Here is a 19,268-nt window from a genome sequence, read left to right on the forward strand (position 1 = left end):
AACCACTTGGACATTAAAAGTAACATTTGGCTACAGTGAGGAGCTAGCGGTCAGTATTTCTTACCTTCATACTGACCGTTGTTCTGCCAACTTGCCGTAACAGACGCCAAGTACGGCGTTCTTCAATGGACAGACTTTACCAACATCCACAACCCAAAGAACAAATCTAACATTTTGGTGGCATCCGCTGACATATTAAAACTCTGCCCTACATTTACATTCAGCAGATTAATATTAAAGTCCCCACAGATCAAATAAACCTTTGGAGTTGGAGTTGTGTAGTTTTTTAAAAACCATTCTGTAAAGAGATCCATATCCAGGAGCCCTATATATACAACTAACAATGACATTTTTATTTTTTTCCATATATATTTCAACTGTTATACACTCAAAATGATCTTTAACCACATTAGTCATGTTTTTAATTATATTATATCTAAGACTGCTTTCCACATATACAGCTACTCCTCCACCAGTATTCCCCTCTCTATTAATATAGCTGAATTCATAACCATCTAGTTCAAAATCAGCTCCCTTCTCAGTATTAAGTCAGGTTTCAGAGATAGTTATGACACTGAAAGGTTGATTAAACTGGCTACAGTCCTTTGATGTGGTTAAAATTCGCATATAAGCTTCTACTGTTGAAATGCATAATGGAAAATGTATTGTTGCTTTAACTGTCGAGTTGTATTGCTGAGTAGATTAGTAGCCACAGTTGTTGTTCATAATGTTATAGAAGAAGTTATTTTCTGGATCCAAGTCCTTTTCCTTGACTTGACTTTTATATGCAGTGTAGTCAAATGTTTTCAGTTCCAGATAATCAACATTAGATAGAGGTGTTAATGTTATGTCCATAGTTGATGAAGACAAAGTATTGTTTAATTGAGACATGGTGATGTGTGTCATGTGCGATTGATCACCTGGGTTCCCAATCATCATTCATAGCATTCAGTTGTATTTATCCAGTTCAGCAAAGCCCCGAACAACCAGAAGCTTTGCTTCCTCTGGAGCTCCATTCAATTTGATAAAGACCTTACAATTTGTTGTCCATGTTGACTGAATCTTTTTCTGTTTCCTCAAAAACCGGGCCTTCCTGGCAATATCAGCATTCTTCTTGGTCAAGTGCTCATTAATAAATACGTCAGATCCTTTCAACAATCTGCCTTGTTTTAATAAAGCAAACTTGTGTTTCCTCTTTGTGAATCTCATGATAATGGCAGGTTTATCTTCTTTTCCACTTCTCAGAAGCGGGTGGCATGCTTCCACAGTGTCACAGTCCACCTCTAAGTCACCTGTTTCTCTGTGGAGTCAAGCGCTTCAACTGATGGTTACCAGCAGGACTTGACTCTACGTCCAGTGATGATCACATCATTTATCCTATTGCATTGCTCCAAATCCACCACTCGGTTCTCCAATACAGCGATCCGTTTGTCCTTTTCCTCATTAAGAAGTCTCAAAGACTTCACTTCTTTTACCAGATCCAAAATGTTTCTTTGACGAAGCCGTATAGCTGCCATGTCCTCAGAAAGAAAGTCCAAGGATTTATTGATGTCATCAGGATCCTCCGATGCTTGAGTCTTTTGAGTCCCATTCTCTTACAATTCCACTTTTAGTCTTGATGTTTGCTTGCTTAGTTTCTTTTAAAATCATATTTACAAGAAAGTGCACACAGAACAAGCCACATCACCACGAGGAAGAGGAAGCAGGAACCATTAGGCTTCAATTTTGTGAATGAAATGGAAATTATAGCAATTTGCAACTTTAATAAAGAAAATAGGCAAGGTGAGTTTATTTTGTGCAGCATTGGTGATACACAAGGCAATGGAATATATTTTACAGAGAAAACAAATGTATAGGAAAGTAAAAAAAAGTATTTTAATAGACAAAAATTGGGAAAATAAATCTTCAGCATTTCAGATAAAGAAGAAAAATTAATTAAAAGGAATTAATAGCTTATCAATTAAGCTATTGATTGATAATAAAATTAACTTGTTTCAGGAAAGTTGCAGTGAGCAATTGTTTCCAATTGTTTAATGAAGCCACATCTCACCAGTTTGAGCTATTTTACTACAAATGGTCGCAGACTTCCTTTGAAGTCTGAAGGTTAATGTCATCCATCCATCCATCCATCCATCCATCCATACATCCATACATCCATCCAATTACCCTTGTAGGGTTGCAGGGGACTGGTGCTTATCTCTCTAGTGGTAATTGGGCAGGAGGAGAGGTAAACCCTGTACAGGTTACCATGTTTTAACTTTGCAACTCCCTCAGTGAGATCTTTGCAGAAACACCTTTGGCAGGTGTTTCTCCATGTACAGCAATTACTGTACATGTAAGTATATTGGCTGCATTTAACTTTGCACATTCAGAAACTCAAATTTCTCACATTTGATGCAGACTATTAACCAGGATTGACTAGTGCTGCCAATACGTCTACATTGTAGTACTGGCTGTACGTCTGTGGTTGTTAAGGCAAACATTTTCCCCAGTCTGAAGTGTTTTCCAGTTCATAGCAGGTTTTCTTCCAGCTTTGTTCTGGGAGCTGATACCCACCAGCTCAGACCAGATTTCCTGTTATTGATTCCCACACCATGATGATGCCGCTACCACACTTCACAAATTAAATGAAATTACACCCAGGTAACTTCTTAAGGTAAATTGGTTGTGCTAGATATTATTTAGGAGGTATCAGAGTAAAAGGGGGCTGAATACAAAGTACAAGACACAATTCAGATTTAAAAAAAAAAAAAATTCATTTGACATTTGGTGTGGGAGACCCTGTGTTCTTATAACTGGGCTAATTACATTAAGCTGACTGGTGACTGGAAACCTTTCTGTCCTCTATATCAGCTCTGCAGTATGTGTCAGTGCTCACTACCGATTTTTTTTTTTTCAATTAAATCTTCAGTCATCTGCTCCACTTCCTGTCCTAAATCTGACTGAGAATGGTCTCTTTGGACTTAAATTAGCACCAAGTACACACACATGCACTCAAACTTTTCTGGTTCTCCATTTATCTTTCTCATTAACCTTAAACAGGTTGATATATCTTTTTTCGTCAAGATGGCGCCAGCGCAGCTGGCTGCCTGCAGACGCAGCTCCCGTCGTGTGTGTTTGTCTGTGTATATTTGCTGTAACCGATTAAGGACCGGTGCTTGAAGAACCCATGGATCATCAGTTGGGCTTTCCACAATGGCTGGATGTGGTTTTGTCGATGTTCTCTGCGTTCTTCTGCTACTTTTTATACTCTTGGTTGCGGAGAACCTCGCCGAGCGGAGTAGCAGCATTGTTTGCTCGCATGAATGGCTGATTGCGTTGTGTGGGCCTCTGCTGCTGCCCGGAGACGGGCCTGTGGTCCCGGAGGAGTTACGGAGGAGACGACAGGGCTGTGGGTCTGGAGTTAAACGGAGGTAGAAGAGGAGATGGCGCAGGCCAGCGGTACCAGCGATTATTGTGGGGAACGTGAAGTCTTTGGGGAATAGGACAGATGAACTCATGGCGCTGGTTAGGACCCAGAAGGAGTACTGGGAGTGCAGTATCTTCTGCTTCATGGAAACCTGGCTGCACTCGCTTATTCCGAACTACAGCGTGGAGGTCCCTGGATTTTCCTTGGTGCGGGGGACAGGGACTTTTCCAAGAGTCGGAAGAAGAGGGGCGGCGGAATTGCACTGTGTGTGAGTGAGAGGTGGTGTAATCCCGGTCATGTTAACGTGAAGGAACAGATTTGTAGCCCGGACATTGAACTTCTGGCTGTGGGAATGCGGCCGTGTTATTTACCGAGGGAGTTTACGTCCGCCATTTTGATCGCTGTTTACATTCCCCCATCAGCTGATGCAGCGGTGGCCTGTGACTGTCGTGTTCTGTGTTTTCTGTGTGTTAATTTCGAGTTTTCGGTGTCCTTGAGTCTCTTCGTTGTCCTGTCCTCCCCTTGATTGTTCCCAGGTGTGTCTCGTTCTGTGATTACCCGCTGTGTATTTAAATCCACCTGTGTTCCTTGTTCCTCGTCGGGTCCTCGTCAATGTCTAGTCCGTTCATGGTCAGTGTGTCCATGTGCCTGTTGCCCGTTGTCTTGGACTGAGTTTCTTCAATTAAAATTCATCATTCATCTTATCTGGGTCCACTGCATCTGCCTCACCACCCCTCACCACACCACTTCTTGACAGAAGGACCCGACCATACCAATCGGTGAGGCTGTTATTATGGACCCAGCTGGAGTGAGGTTACCTCCTAAAGGGCAGAGTGGCCCGAGGCGGAGGTCCGGCAGGGAGGATAGGGTGCTGGCTGAAGCTCTCGCCGACCTGCAGCGGGAGCTTTTCCGGGGAACAAGGCTGGTGTTAGCACCCCCCGGATTCGGCCCCCATCGATATCTCCGTCCGGAAAGCCAGCGACCTGAGCCGCCGGTGGACCCGGCCCCTGGTCGTCTTGTGGGAAAACCACCTCCGCTGCCTACCCGGAGACAGCGACTTGAGCCGCCGGTGGAGCCGGTCCCTTGTCGCTTTCCGGAAACACCTCCTCCGCTGTCTGCCCGGAGACAGCGACGTGAGCCGCCGGCAGACCCGGCCCCTTGTCGCTTTCCGGAGCCGCCACCTCCACGGTCAGCCCGGAGACAGCGACGTGAGCCGCCGGTGGACCCGGCCCCTCGTCGCTTTCCGGAGCCGCCGGTTCCGAGGCTTCGCTCCGGCTCACCTCCGCAGCCAGCCCCGAAGCTTCGCCCCGGCTGTCCTCTGCAGCCAGTCCCGTGGTTTCGCTCCGGCTCACCTCCGCCGCCGGCCCCGAGGCTTCACGCCGGCTCACCTCCGCAGCCAGCCCCGAGGCTTCGCCCCGGCTCTCCTCCGCAGCCGGTCCCGTGGTTTCGCCCCGGCTCTCCTCTGCAGCCGGTTCCAAGGGTGCGCTCCGGGATCCCTCCGCAGCCGGTTCCAAGGGTGCGCTCCGGCATTCCTCCAGCCGGCACACCAGCTGGCGCACCAGAGACCGAGACCCTCAGCCTTCCTACCGAGACCGAGACCCCCTGCGTTCCTACCGAGACCCCGACTCTATCCGTTCCTCCTGAGACCCAGACCCTCAGCGTTCCTCCCGAGACCCAGACCCTCAGCGTTCCTTCCGAGACGCCGACCCTCTCCGTTTCTCCCGAGACCCCAACCCTCTCCGTTCCTCCCGAGACCCTCTCCGTTCCTCCCGAGACCCCGACTCTCTCCGTTCCTCCCAAGACCCCGACTCTCTCCGTTCCTCCCGAGACCCCGACTCTCTCCGTTCCTCCCGAGACTGAGACCCTCTGCGTTCTGACCGAGACACCGACTCTGTGCGCTCCACCTGAGACCCTGCCTCTGGGTGCTCGTCGTCGCCGCCTCTGGGCGCCCCCGAGACACCTCGTCGTCACCTTCAGCGCCGCGGGCGACCGCTGGACCGCCTCTGGGGTTCCCGCCTCCAGCGCTGCGGACGGCCGCCGGACCGCCTCCGGGGTTCCCGCCTCCAGCGCCGTGGACGGCCGCCGGACCGCCTCCGGGGTTCCCGCCTCCTTTGCCTCCGCCCACCCTGTGGGTAGTTTTTTGTTGTTTATGGACTCTTGGCCCTTCCTGTGTTTCCGCCCACAATGGTGGGTTGTTTTTTGTTTTTTCTGGACTCTGGCCCCCCGTCCAGCACCCCTCTGCCCACCCTTGTTGTGTTTTTGTTTTGTGGGCGTCTGGTAGCCGCCCTTGAGTCTCTTCATTGTCCTGTCCTCCCCTTGATTGTTCCCAGGTGTGTCTCGTTCTGTGATTACCCGCTGTGTATTTAAATCCACCTGTGTTCCTTGTTCCTCGTCGGGTCCTCGTCAATGTCTAGTCCGTTCGTGGTCAGTGTGTCCATGTGCCTTTTGCCCGTTGTCTTGGACTGAGTTTTTTCAATTAAAATTCATCATTCATCTTATCTGGGTCCACTGCGTCTGCCTCACCACCCCTCACCACACCACTTCTTGACAGTGACGTCATCAGCTCTGACACAGCCAAACTCCAGACTAAACACCCAGACGTTGTTATTGTGTCTTGTCTCTTGTCTTGTCTCTATGCTGTAACTGCGAAGTAATTTCCCTGCTGGGATGAATAAAGTACTTCTATTCTATTCTATTCTATTCTATTCTATATTACCCCTCGGTAAGAGCAATCTCAGTCAAATTCCATAAATGAGAATATTATTGAAAAGTTAATTTATTTCAGAAGCAGAATGATGATATCAAGCCTTTTTTGTTGTCACTATTTTCTGTTTAAAGCTGATTAAAACACAATACTTAAGATTAGAATATTTCCTCAGATCAACACAAAACATTTTTCTGCAGAAATGTGGTATTAAAAATAATAACAATAAAGCCTGGTGTTTTTTCCAGTGTATTTTTAGTGTTTGGGCTTTATTGGAAGGTATTTGACTGAAGTGTTCAAAGAACTGTGATTTGGTTTGAGCAAACTGGTATCCAGCTCATACTATGAACTGGATCCATAGTATAAAGATCCAAAAGTGGCCAAATAAGCCACTAAATAAACATCGGGAGGGGGGGGTTCACTTAAATAAGTGGATTATTTATTAAATACAAAAAAATATTTAAAATACTCTTAGTCAATTACAGACCCTTCCCAAACAAAATAGAATATCATGGTAAATTATTTTCTTACCCATAATCCCATTCATTTTCATAGGTTATAGATTCAGTGCCCACAGTTTAAACAGTTTGTTTATTTTTACATAATTTTTACTTCCAGCTCATAAAAGCCATGAAAACAGACATTTTTAAAAAATTAGAATACTATGAAGAAATCAGCCTAAACTGCTTATCAGTTTTTGAAGGGAAAAAAAGGAAAGAAATTAAAATCAAAATATGGCATGCAGGGGTGGAAATTAAAACTTTTCTCCACCAGCCACAGCAGCTGGTAGAGAAATTTTTTTACTGGCCACTCAGAGATTTCACCAGCCACTCATTTTCTCTTTCAATTACAAACCCCACCTGCACAAGCAAATTATCAATCAGTCAATCAATCAATCAAATTTTATTTGTATAGCACATTTCTGCAGCAAGGCATTTCAAAGTGCTTTACATCATTACAAATACAGAAACACAATGCAAGATAGAATCAACAATCAAAACATGACATTAAGACAAGTTCCATCAGTAAATTTGTAATTGATTAAGTTTCAAATACAATCCTAAACAGGTGGGTTTTTAGTTGAGATTTAAAAGAAGTCAGTGTTTCAGCTGTTTTACAGTTTTCTGGAAGTTTGTTCCAAATTTGTGGTGCATAGATGCTGAAAGCTGCTTCTCCTTGTTTGGTTCTGATTCTGGGGATGCAGAGCAGAACCAGAACCAGAAGACCTGAGAGGTCTGGAAGGTTGATACAACAACAGCAGATCTTGAATGTATTGTGGTGCTAAGCTGTTCAGTGATTTATAAACTAACAACAGTATTTTAAAGTCTATTCTTTGAGCTACAGGGAGCCAGTGGAGGGACTTTAAAACTGGTGTTATGTGCTCTATCTTCCTGGTTTTAGTGAGAACGCCAGCAGCAGCGTTCTGGATCAGCTGAAGCTGTTTAATTGATTTGTTGGTCAGACCTGTAAAGACGCTGTTGCAATAATCAATACGACTGAAGATAAACACATGAATGAGTTTCTCTAGATCTGGCTGAGACATTAGTCCTTTAATCCTGGAAATGTTCTTCAGGTGATAGAAGGCCAGCTTTGTGACTGTCTTTATGTGGCTCTGGAGGTTCAGGTCAGAGTCCATCACTACTCCCAGGTTTCAGGCCTGATTGCTGGTTTTCAGTTGTAATAACTGAAGCTGTGCATTGACTCTAGATCTATGACTCTAGATCATATGTGTCAAACTCAAGGCCCGCGGGCCACATGTGGCCCGCTACGTCATTTTATGTGGCCGTCTCCCCCCCCCACCACCGTTTTACAGCCCCACTGATTGACTTAAAATAGGTTTTGAGCACGAATTGACTACAAACTACATCTCCCATAATGCCTTCCGATTCTTACCAGCCAACATTACGGCTTCTCGCCACTAGAGTGCAGCAGAGTCACCTCAAGCTGATTATTAATTTTCCCAGCGAATAAAACTGGAACATCGACAAGCTAACAAGCTAAAGAGCGAAGTTCCGTGATGTTTCAATCCAGGACTTTTACCGTCTACTGCCCCCTGATTTGATGCCACAGCTTCGGCTTCATGCAGCTCGTGTTTTGTCCATGTTTGGAGGCACCTATCTGAGCGAACAGATGTTTTCAATAATGAATTTAAACAAGACCAAGACCAGATCGCGCATTACTGACGAAAACCTACACGCCATTTTGCGGATTGCCACAGAATAGAACTAAAACCGGACATGGACGAACTGACCAGGGGAAAACGGTGCCAGACATCCGGCCAGAAAACATTGGTAAGCACAAACAAACTAAATTTAAACAGAATGAATGTAAAACCAAAACTCAGTATACTGGAATATGCATATAGTTTATTGATTTTGCTTGTGTTTTGTTTATTTACAGAACACAACACAATGAGGATGTGTGAGTTGGTGACAGGGTGAAGAGGATCAGCTTTGTGTTCAAGGACAGGCAGCATCACCTCATTGTTTGGTTCTTATGTGAAATACATGTTCGTTGTGTAATAAATAACGAACAAGGTTTTGTGAATGAAGTTGAGAGTTAATATCAAAACTTGTTTTTATTCTTTGTCTGCTTATCTTTAAAGCAGACAAAGATTAATTTTCCCAGCGAATAAAACTGAAACATCGACAAGCTAAAGAGCGAAGTTTAGCTGAGCAGCTTAAAAATACTGAGCATATTTTTAAACTGCTCAGTTTAAAAATATTGTAATTTTTAAACTGAGCAGTAATTTTACATCCATGCAAACTCAAATGTAATATTTAAAACTTGAATGCATAAAATCAGTTATTTAACAATATGAGGTGTTGTTTAATTTATTGTTAACATTGTATTTTCATACATTTATGCTAGGGTTGCCCAAGTCTAGTTTTCCAGACCCATCACTCTGCAACTTTAGACTCGTTCCTTCTCTAACACACCTGGATCATTGACTCATTCATAGGTCTCTACAGAACTGAGTTGCCTCTAATGAGGGAAGTCAACTTTTTGTCTGGGGTATGTTTTAGCAGGGACGCATCTAAAAGTTGCAGTCTGGAGGACTGCACTTGGGCATTCCTGATTTATACCGTCAATGTGGCCCGTTGAGGGTGGCCAATATGCTGAAGTGGCCCTTGGTGAAATTGAGTTTGACACCCCTGCTCTAGATCGTTCCTCTTTAGGTCCAAAAATAATAACTTCAGTTTTGTTTCTGTTCAGCTGGAGAACGTTTTGGCACATCCACACATTTATCTGTTCTAAGCATCTGTTCAGTGATTGGATGGGGTCAAAGGTCACCTGGTGACATCGTAATGTAGAGCTGTGTGTCATCTGCATAGTTATGGTAGCTAATATTATTTCCTGATATAACCTGAGCTAGTGGGAGCATATAAATATTGAATAAGAGGGGTCCTAGGATTGAACCTTGGGGTACCCCACATGTGACCTTTGACCTCTTTTTTTTTTATTTTCTTTTTATCGCCCCCGCAAGGGGTCTTTTTTGTAGGCTCTAGTGTCCCTTTTTTTTCAAAGTAGGCTAACAGGAAAGGGGGAAGGAGAGGGGGAAAGACATGCAGTAAAAGTTGTTGGGTCGAACCCGCGACAGCCGCGTCGAGGCCATGTTGCCTCTGAATGTGGGTCGCGCTAACCTCTCCGCCACCACGGCACGCCCCGACCTTTGACCTCTTTGATGAAAAGTTTCCAATTGAAACAAAGAAATCCCTGTTCTTTATGTAAGATTCAAACCAGTTTAGCACTGGACCGGAGAGTCCGACCCAACTCTCCAGTCGATTCAGTAATATGTCATGGTCAACAGTGTCAAAAGCTGCACTGAGGTCCAACAGAACCAGCACTGTGGTTCTCCCACAGTCCGCATTTATATGGATGTCATTGAACACTTTTATGAGGGCGATCTCTGTGCTGTGGTGAGCACGAAAACCAGACTGGAAGGAGTCAAAGCGGTTGGTTATCGTTAGGAAGCTAGTTAATTGTTTACACACAGCTTTTTCAATAACTTTGCTGATGAATGGGAGGTTCATCAGCAAAATTATATAAAATATATGATTTATTCTTAACTCTATGAAAACCGATTTACTGACAATAAGTTTATCATACATATGTAAATATACAGATTAATTTAACACAGCAAAACATGGGCACCTTAACAGAAGTGTAAAGCAATAAGTTCACTTGAAGTAATTACTAACAGCAAATTTAACTACACAACCCTAACATTCTTGCAATCATTTCCTATGTTGAACATTTCTACATTTTGGCTACAACTCCCTCAGATAGTATTTATTGAAGATGTGTCTAGTAATTTTTAAACATTTTTAAATGGTATGAATAGTTGTTTTCTAACTGTTCTATTTGTTTTCCCTTATTTATAACAGAGACGATATAGGCACCCTTCTGTCAAATTTTAATCGGAGTTTGATGGATGATTGATTGATGACTAATAGATTTTGATTTCCGGTCACAGGATGCCCATCCCCCACCTTTCCCACCCCTCCCCCACCTTTCCCACCCCTCCCCCCACACAGATCCGTTTTTCCCACGCCTTCAGACCTGTATGAGTTGTAAGAATAATACAAGTAAAGTATGGAAATTATGAGTTTTAAGAATAATACAATTAAAGTATGAAAAACAATAAGTGTTAGATAATTGAGAATAATATACAATATAGTATATTTAAATAGGATGTTGTAGTTACCTCTGGTTTTAAACGGAATATCCTCCTGAGACACTGCGGAAACGGGGAAGGGCTCTGCGAGGCAGGTTAAAAAAAATCCTAGTTGGGTGATTCTCATGACCTTTGGGGTCAAAACACATGTTGTGCAAGGAAACTCTATGTCACCGACATCCTCTGGCAAAGAATCGATAACAATGATGGTCAGTCTCTGGTTTTAAAACGGAATATCTTCCTGATCGGGTCTGCTATCAGCTCTTGGAATCTGCATATGTCCCCACTCAGACCCCCCTGCCATGGGTGCTTGTCTATCTGTGTGTGTGTGTGTGTGTGTGTGTGTGTGTGCACCCGTAAGACTGAACACATACCTCTACAGAAAGCCTAGAGTTTTAACTGTTTTGCTGCTTTATTTTGTGGTAGCACGAATAGTCAGTGCTGACTATGAGTTTGTGATTTCCTTCATCACTTCAATTTTAAACTCTAATAGATTTTTTTTCTGTAACACTTGCTAGTGTGAAACATGTCAGTAAATGTTCCTCGTCTGTACACGTACTTCTGAAGAACATGTGACAGACAGTAAACAGGCCTACGTGAGGCTGCTCAAATTTAACTTTTATCTTTCCGCACTTAAAGAATTTGTCCAGACTTTTCCAGAATTTGGCCCGGTATCATTGTGAATGATTTTGTTCAGTTTTTTTTCTTGCTGTTGAATCAACACTGATCTTCCCACTGCTTCATGTTTTCTCCAAAATAGTAAATCCTGGTTTAAATACATTTGAAACTCATAGATTTTTTTTTTTTTTTTCTGTAACACTTGCTAGAGTAATACATTTCAGGAAATGTTCCTCATTTGTACACGTACTTCTGAACAATATCTGACAGGGACTAAACAGGCCTCGGTCAGGTTGCTCATATGTATCTTTCAGCTTTCCCTCCACCCATTATCTTACACACTTTAGTGTGTTCACTAACAAAATATAGTACACCTCTAATTCTTTAAATTTTTCATTATTAAAACTTTTAAATGATCAATGTGAACCATCAGTCTGTATTAAAATAATTAATATAATTCATATTATTTATTTAGATTTGATGTTTTAATGTGTGCCCTTGGATTTATATTGATTTATTCAATGTGTAAATATTTATCAAACTGAATAACCATTCCGTTTTTTATATAGTATTTTTTTTCTTTTGGTGTTTGTTGCACAAATTTAAATATATGCCGGCTATCAACCAACAATTAAATCAGTGAATTTGTGTGTTTTTTCTTAAATACTCCCTCTCTCCGAGACTTACTTACATCTTCTGACAACTAGCTTATAATAACATTGACTAAGTTTGCTATTGGTACACTTTACCTAAAAATTAAAATTAAACATACTCACTACACAACCATGCTCCAAGAGTTGCTCACAACATGGTGAATTGTTTTGTTACCTTTAAAATGATCTGCAGCTTTTGTTCCTTGGTCCTAATGATGCTGTTCACTAATGTTCACTAACAGACAGTACAACACCTCATGTAATTGATAAGCTTATAAATGATCAATGCGAAACATCAGTATGCGGTAAAGAAGATCATATCAGTCAGATTAAGTAAAATATCATTAAACTCAAAGCAATCAAAATTATATTTCTCTGAAAGGTCCTTCAGTCTAGGCTCCTTTTCAGGGAGCCTAGACTGAAAGGAATCATTGGAATATACTATGAAATATTTAATTTACAGAATCCCGATAATAAAACTTCAATTGTGAATTGAATGATTACATTGCATCTAGATACAAAAGAATCAACCGTTAATTATTAATCATACTGACTAACAAGATCTGATCAAACAAGAAACTTGACTACCTCAAGGGATTTCTCACATTGGAGAACAAACCGTCTGACTTTCTTTAGCCACTAAATTTAACCTTACCAAAGTTTTGCCTTGGAGCAAACAGGTACTGAGTTTGAAGCGTGGATCAGACACCTTCAGCCATCAGCTAAAGCTAGACTCCGGCCTTCCTCACTGTAAAATAAAACATTAGACTTAAAAAAAGTTCAAGCAAACATCACTTAATTATCATCGACTTGTTATTTGTACTCATCTTAAACAAGTGGCAGGAACGTTTGGATATAAAAAAAAAGCTTTATAAGTTAATCTATTTAAGTTGAGTCCATGCAACAACTAAAATAAAATAAAAAGTGAACTATTTGAAAGTAGTGAGGATTTAGGGTGGTAAAAGTTGAACATTTTAACATGCCCAGACGTTAGACCATTTCTGCTCAAGCAAACCAAAAGGTTTTGAACAGAACAACCATGTCAAATAATGAGACCATGAATCTTTAATCTATGTAGCAAATATATTGCTGCTGCTGCTGTAAGCAGAAAATAAAAGAAGTTTTACGGAGAATAATATTTTGGATGAGTTTAAGAATATTGTTTGCCAAAATCACACGGTGTAACTACACTTGTCTTTTATATGTTGCAGTAATTGAATCTTTTTGAGGCAATTGGTTTGCATAAATTAAAATAAATACGACCTATTTTCCTGCTCCACATACTTAGCTAGCAATTTGCCAGTTAGCTTCCCAGTCTGAACTTCTGGGCAATGTCTTGATTCAGTCAAATCTTCTATCCTGTATCTCCTGAACTCTGATATTCTACTATATCCACTCTGTGATTGTTTTGCTTGCTGGTCTTCATCATGCTTTGAATGCAGTATCTGGTTTCTCTTACTTTAACCCGCCCAACTTGCACCTGATTGGTATGTTAGCCTTTTGATTCCCTCCCAGTGAGGCGGTGCTTCACAAAGCAAACTGTTTGTCAAACTGTTGATCTGCCTGATGGCTGTTTTAGAAGATATGGTGACTTAGGTTTAGACAGTACTAGCCAGCTCATGCAGCTTGTTTTTATTAGATGGCAGTCCTAAAAGTACATATCTTTAAAATATGAATAAATACGTACAATTCCATAATTATTTGATCCAACGGATATAGAAGTTTTGTAATAATGCAATTCAGGGATTTTACATTTTCTGGACTAAAGGAGGATTTCAGTTCAACACCTGTGGTTTCTTAATGTAAGTGTTTCTGCTAGTGGACAAGAAACAGGGTTAAAAGAGGATTTAGAAAGCAAAATACAAAGATGACAGTTGTTTTTACCGAGAGCAAGGCTGTGACTAGTTATCAGGACAGAATGAGACCTGTAAAACTGTTGGGCCAATATGACCAAGGAGGGAACCAGTCATCTGCTCCAATAATTTATTAGCCTTTAGGAAATATTTTTGGACACAGCCATCTGCAGGAGCAAGATGAAGCAAGAACATCACAACACCAGATGTATTTTTTCATCCTTCTATCCGTGATTTAAAACTATTTTTAATTTTGTGTCATCTTAAAGATGGAAAGAGTCAATTATTTTTTCACCCATGGAAAAGTGTAATGTGTTTATTATGAGTAGGATTAACCAAGCTGAAGGAAAATAAAGAAAAAGGATAAATAAATATTCATTGATACAGAACCGAATCAGCAAATATAAACTTATGAAACTATTGAAACCTTCAAGAATTTTATGTTGTGTAAGATATTTAAGAAACTAATATTCAATCTGCGTTCATGAATTTCTTTATTTGGCCATTATCTGTAAAATACATTTACCTTGTGTTTTGTTGAACACCAGACATCTCATCTCTTTTCCACAGTTTTTCACTTAGTTCCACTACTGCAGTGGATTTTATAGTCAATGTTTAAAGCCAACAGAGTCTGAAGCGATGGAGGAAATTTACGTCAATATGGAACCTGTTGGACAAACTGCATCTAATCACACAGGTAAGAGCAAAGTTACAGAGAAATTTTGTATGTAATGAATTCAATTTTGCTAAGGTTGAGGTTTTTGTTAAGGTTGGAGCAGCTCCAAAGAGAGGCTCTGCCTCCGTGCGGCTGTATGTTTGGGAATCCTGAATGTTTTACTTTTGGCTGAACTCATCGCCCTCAGTGTTCACAGTGAGTCTTGTTCTAGTCATCTTAAAGATGTAAAAAGAGTAAATTTTATGTTTCTGTTATATAAAAAATGTCATTGTTCCCCTTCTAAAATCAAACTGACCAAATAGCAAGGGTTTAAAAAGAATAAAGCTTAGTGACTCAAAGTTTTGCAGAGAGGTGAAACATTACACTAAGACAAAACATTACACATGAGTTTTATTCATTTTCAACAATGGATGCATTTGCAGCCATTTAGGTTAGCGTGTCTCTAATATCTACTCTTTTTCAAACTATTTACCCAACAATTCGTTGTTCAGTGTTACCTCAGTTTAAATTCTACAGGCATAACCAAAATCATGAAACTATTTTATAAGTCTTAAGTGAAAATACGGTCTTGCCACTTCTTTTTGCAAACATGTTTGTTAATTTTTTTTTTTTTCAGCTCATGACATGACAGCAGATTTTTCTGACATCAGTAACATTCTGACCGAGCAGAACAGCAACAGCAAGTTTCCCTCCATGAACGCTAACTTCACTGAAACGGCTCCACGAGCTGAAGACACTTTAAGGTTGGTCAAAAACTTTAAAAAATTTGGATCTCGTTAAAAATTGAATTCTACTCTGAATTGTAGAGTATAACTAATAACTTTCCTTTTTGGTCTAATTGAATGTAATGTAAATGAACAACTTTTATTTTAATTTATTAAGTGCTCTATCATTTGCGTGTGTTAAAAAACAACAACGTAAAACAAACTAAACTTTGATTTTTTTCTCCTTAAAGGGAAATTGTGTCCTACAGAACGAACAAACATCAGTTGTTCCTGTTCATCCAGGGGCTGCAGAAGAAGAGAAGAGCAGATCCACTAGTGATGGATGATTAGGATCTGTGTTCACTGTGATATTATTCACCAAGAATAATGTAGCTTACGGTGTTACATAAAACCCTAAAGATAAAATGTTCACTTCCAACTGTTGTGACCTGCATTTAATAACACAACAATTTTACCGGTTGTACTCTGTGTTTTTCTTTCTTGTTAAAATTCTGACGTGATAAACAAACGTTAGAGGATAGTTTTGTGCGGAGGATCGGTTTAGCATGATGCTCTCTGAATGTGTCTTAATGTGACTTTTACTACGAGACTTTATGGAGTTCCAGTTGTGTCCGGTAATAACGGATTAAATTCTATCTTGGTAGAATTATATTTCTACATTTCCAATTATTTACTATCATTTGTAATAAAGTGATGCCAACACCACGGATTCAACAGTGAGGAGTTTGTTCAAGTCATCTTAAAGATGGAAAGAGTCAATGTTGTGCTGATTCTGAGTAACTGAATGATTAACTGAATGACTTTTTATTCATTTCAGAGTTCAATCAGCGAGATTATTCAATTTTGTGATGGTCCTAGTCTAAGAAAGAAAGAAACAAGAAAGAAAGCAGCAAATGTACATGTTGGTTCCACCAGCTTCCCCTGAAAATACGGATAAATTCAGTCATTGTAGGGTTAAAGTAATTTGAAGAAGGAGAAGCGTATAAACAAGTCAAGTCAATGACGAGTCAATGACATGATGCATTCTGCATTTTTAACTCAGATAACTTAACTTTTTGGGTTTTTTTACTGACTTTAATACATTTAAATCGCTACGTTGTTTGATAAGTAGAATGGAAATGACTTTTTTTTGTAAATGGTTTTGTAAATTAGCGTTTTATAAATCAACTGAATTGAATTAAGAAATTTGACCTTCGGATTGGACTGAAGAGAAATAATGAGCAATGTTTTATGGGTGGATGAAAGCAAAGATTGGTATTTTTGTAACATCAAAAGTTCATTTTATGGTAAACAGAAAATCCAGCTTTTTGTAGTTTACTGGGACTAACAACCCCCGGACAAATTTGGAAAAAAACATTCTGCAAAGTGGGTGGTGCTTTAAGGAACATTGAGACAGAGCCTAGTGTGGGGCCACATGTAGAGGGGATAAGCAAGGCTGTAGTAAGCGCCGTTACCAACTTGGTACTTTGTGGTTATAGTTTTCTCCAAGTTGCGCTTGAAGAAAGTATGAACATGGGCAAAACTGAGGAACTCTATCAATCAACCAACTGGACATTGAAGTATGTCACCGGAGATTTGTTCTCCTGTCCACGCGATGAATCCTTGGCCCACTGCATCAGTGAAGACTGTCGCATGGGAGCAGGCATAGCGGTGATGTTCAAGAAGAAGTTTGGTCGAGTCTCAGAGTTAAAGGAGCAGAGTGAGTCATACTTGTTACTAAAGTCTTTGTTTTGGAAAAAATGTTTTATGTTTTTTACAGTTCATTCAAATGTATGAGTTCAACAGCAAATGCTAAATCATATCCTGTTTTGTATTTTTTTATGTATGTCCTAATAGAGAAGCTGCCGGGGCAGTGTGCTGTCCTGACACATGATCAACGTTTCATCTACTATCTGGTAAACATACCACAATTATACTGCATAGGACCAAAACCTGTTTCATTATTCAATCTGGTAACTGTATCTTTCCTATTATGTGTCTCAGATCACAAAGAAAAAAGCCAGCCAGAAACCCACGTATGTCAACCTAAGACAGAGTCTGGAAGACATGAAATCTCACTGCTTAGAAAATGGTGTCAATAGGATATCAATACCTCGGTTTGTAGGAACTACTGTGAATAAATGACTATAATAAATACCCTTAAATCTTCTTCTTTATTGGGAATAATTAATCAATTTGCTTGTCTCGTATCTCCTCCCTCAGAATTGGCTGTGGCCTGGACCAGCTGCAGTGGTCAAAGGTGTCAAAGATCCTGGAACAGATCTTTAAAGAGACAAATATCTCCATCACAGTGTACAGCCTGCCCTGTGTTGGGTCAAAGCTTCAAATGCATGCCGTGTAGTACATTTTCATTGGGGTTTTTTTAGCTTTAAATCCTTTATAATCTCTTAAAATTTTGGATGAAATCAACACTCCTTAAACGGTTTTAAGGAAACAAAAAATAAGGAAACAATAAAAACCTCCACATGAGATGTTTAGATACAAGACTTTTAACATCCCGCTGATGTAAAAATGATACCGGACACAACTGGAACTCCATAAAGTCTCGTAGTAAAAGTCACATTAAGACACATTCAGAGAGCATCATGCTAAACCGATCCTCCACACAAAACTATCCTCTAACGTTTGTTTATCACGTCAGAATTTTAACAAGAAAGAAAAACACAGAGTACAACCGGTAAAATTGTTGTGTTATTAAATGCAGGTCACAACAGTTGGAAGTGAACATTTTATCTTTAGGGTTTTATGTAACACCGTAAGCTACATTATTCTTGGTGAATAATATCACAGTGAACACAGATCCTAATCATCCATCACTAGTGGATCTGCTCTTCTCTTCTTCTGCAGCCCCTGGATGAACAGGAACAACTGATGTTTGTTCGTTCTGTAGGACACAATTTCCCTTTAAGGAGAAAAAAATCAAAGTTTAGTTTGTTTTACGTTGTTGTTTTTTAACACACGCAAATGATAGAGCACTTAATAAATTAAAATAAAAGTTGTTCATTTACATTACATTCAATTAGACCAAAAAGGAAAGTTATTAGTTATACTCTACAATTCAGAGTAGAATTCAATTTTTAACGAGATCCAAATTTTTTAAAGTTTTTGACCAACCTTAAAGTGTCTTCAGCTCGTGGAGCCGTTTCAGTGAAGTTAGCGTTCATGGAGGGAAACTTGCTGCTGCTGTTCTGCTCGGTCAGAATGTTGCTGATGTCAGAAAAATCTGCTGTCATGTGATGAGCTGCAAAAAAAATTAACAAACATGTTTGCAAAAAGAAGTGGCAAGACCGTATTTTCACTTAAGACTTATAAAATAGTTTCATGATTTTGGTTATGCCTGTAGAATTTAAACTGAGGTAACACTGAACAACGAATTGTTGGGTAAATAGTTTGAAAAAGAGTAGATATTAGAGACACGCTAACCTAAATGGCTGCAAATGCATCCATTGTTGAAAATGAGTCAAACTCATGTGTAATGTTTTGTCTTAGTGTAATGTTTCACCTCTCTGCAAAACTTTGAGTCACTAAGCTTTATTCTGTTATTTAAACCCTTGCTATTTGGTCAGTTTGGTTTCAAAAGGGGAACAATGCCTTTTTAATATAACAGAAACATAAAATCTAGTCTTTTTACATCTTTAAGATGACTAAAACAAGACTCACTGTGTATGCTGAGGGCGATGAGTTCAGCCAAAAGTAAAACATTCAGGATTCCCAAACATACAGCCGCATGGAGGCAGAGCCTCTCTTTGGAGCTGCTCCAACCTTAACAAAAACCTCAACCTTAGCAAAATTGAATTCAATACATACAAAATTTCTCTGTAACTTTGCTCTTACCTGTGTGATTAGATGCAGTTTGTCCAACAGGTTCCATATTGACGTAAATTTCCTCCATCGCTTCAGACTCTGTTGGCTTTAAACATTGACTATAAAATCCACAGCAGTAGTGGAACTA

The 19,268-nt window shown here is 40.2% G+C and overlaps 1 protein-coding gene and 1 long non-coding RNA gene across 2 annotated transcripts; one reads left to right on the forward strand and one right to left on the reverse strand.

Annotated features, from left to right (window-relative positions):
- Positions 1-16,455: 16,455 nt before the first annotated feature.
- Positions 16,456-17,780, forward strand: LOC114145519 (ADP-ribose glycohydrolase OARD1-like). Its single transcript, XM_028019155.1, has 4 exons — positions 16,456-17,015; positions 17,153-17,211; positions 17,300-17,412; positions 17,519-17,780. Exons 1-4 carry the CDS (start codon positions 16,823-16,825, stop codon positions 17,655-17,657), a joined length of 504 nt encoding a protein of 167 aa, XP_027874956.1. The 5' UTR covers positions 16,456-16,822; the 3' UTR covers positions 17,658-17,780.
- Positions 17,781-17,920: 140 nt separating this feature from the next.
- On the reverse strand, positions 17,921-19,033 carry LOC114145521 (uncharacterized). The gene is made up of 3 exons (XR_003595713.1): positions 18,977-19,033; positions 18,431-18,557; positions 17,921-18,218 (listed from the first exon to the last, which is right to left on the reverse strand). It is a non-coding gene; the product is annotated as an uncharacterized LOC114145521 (long non-coding RNA).
- Between the last annotated feature and the right edge of the window lie 235 nt (positions 19,034-19,268).

The sequence above is a fragment of the Xiphophorus couchianus genome, chromosome 5 (assembly GCF_001444195.1).
Source record: "Xiphophorus couchianus chromosome 5, X_couchianus-1.0, whole genome shotgun sequence".
NCBI classification, from domain to species: Eukaryota; Metazoa; Chordata; class Actinopteri; order Cyprinodontiformes; family Poeciliidae; genus Xiphophorus; species Xiphophorus couchianus.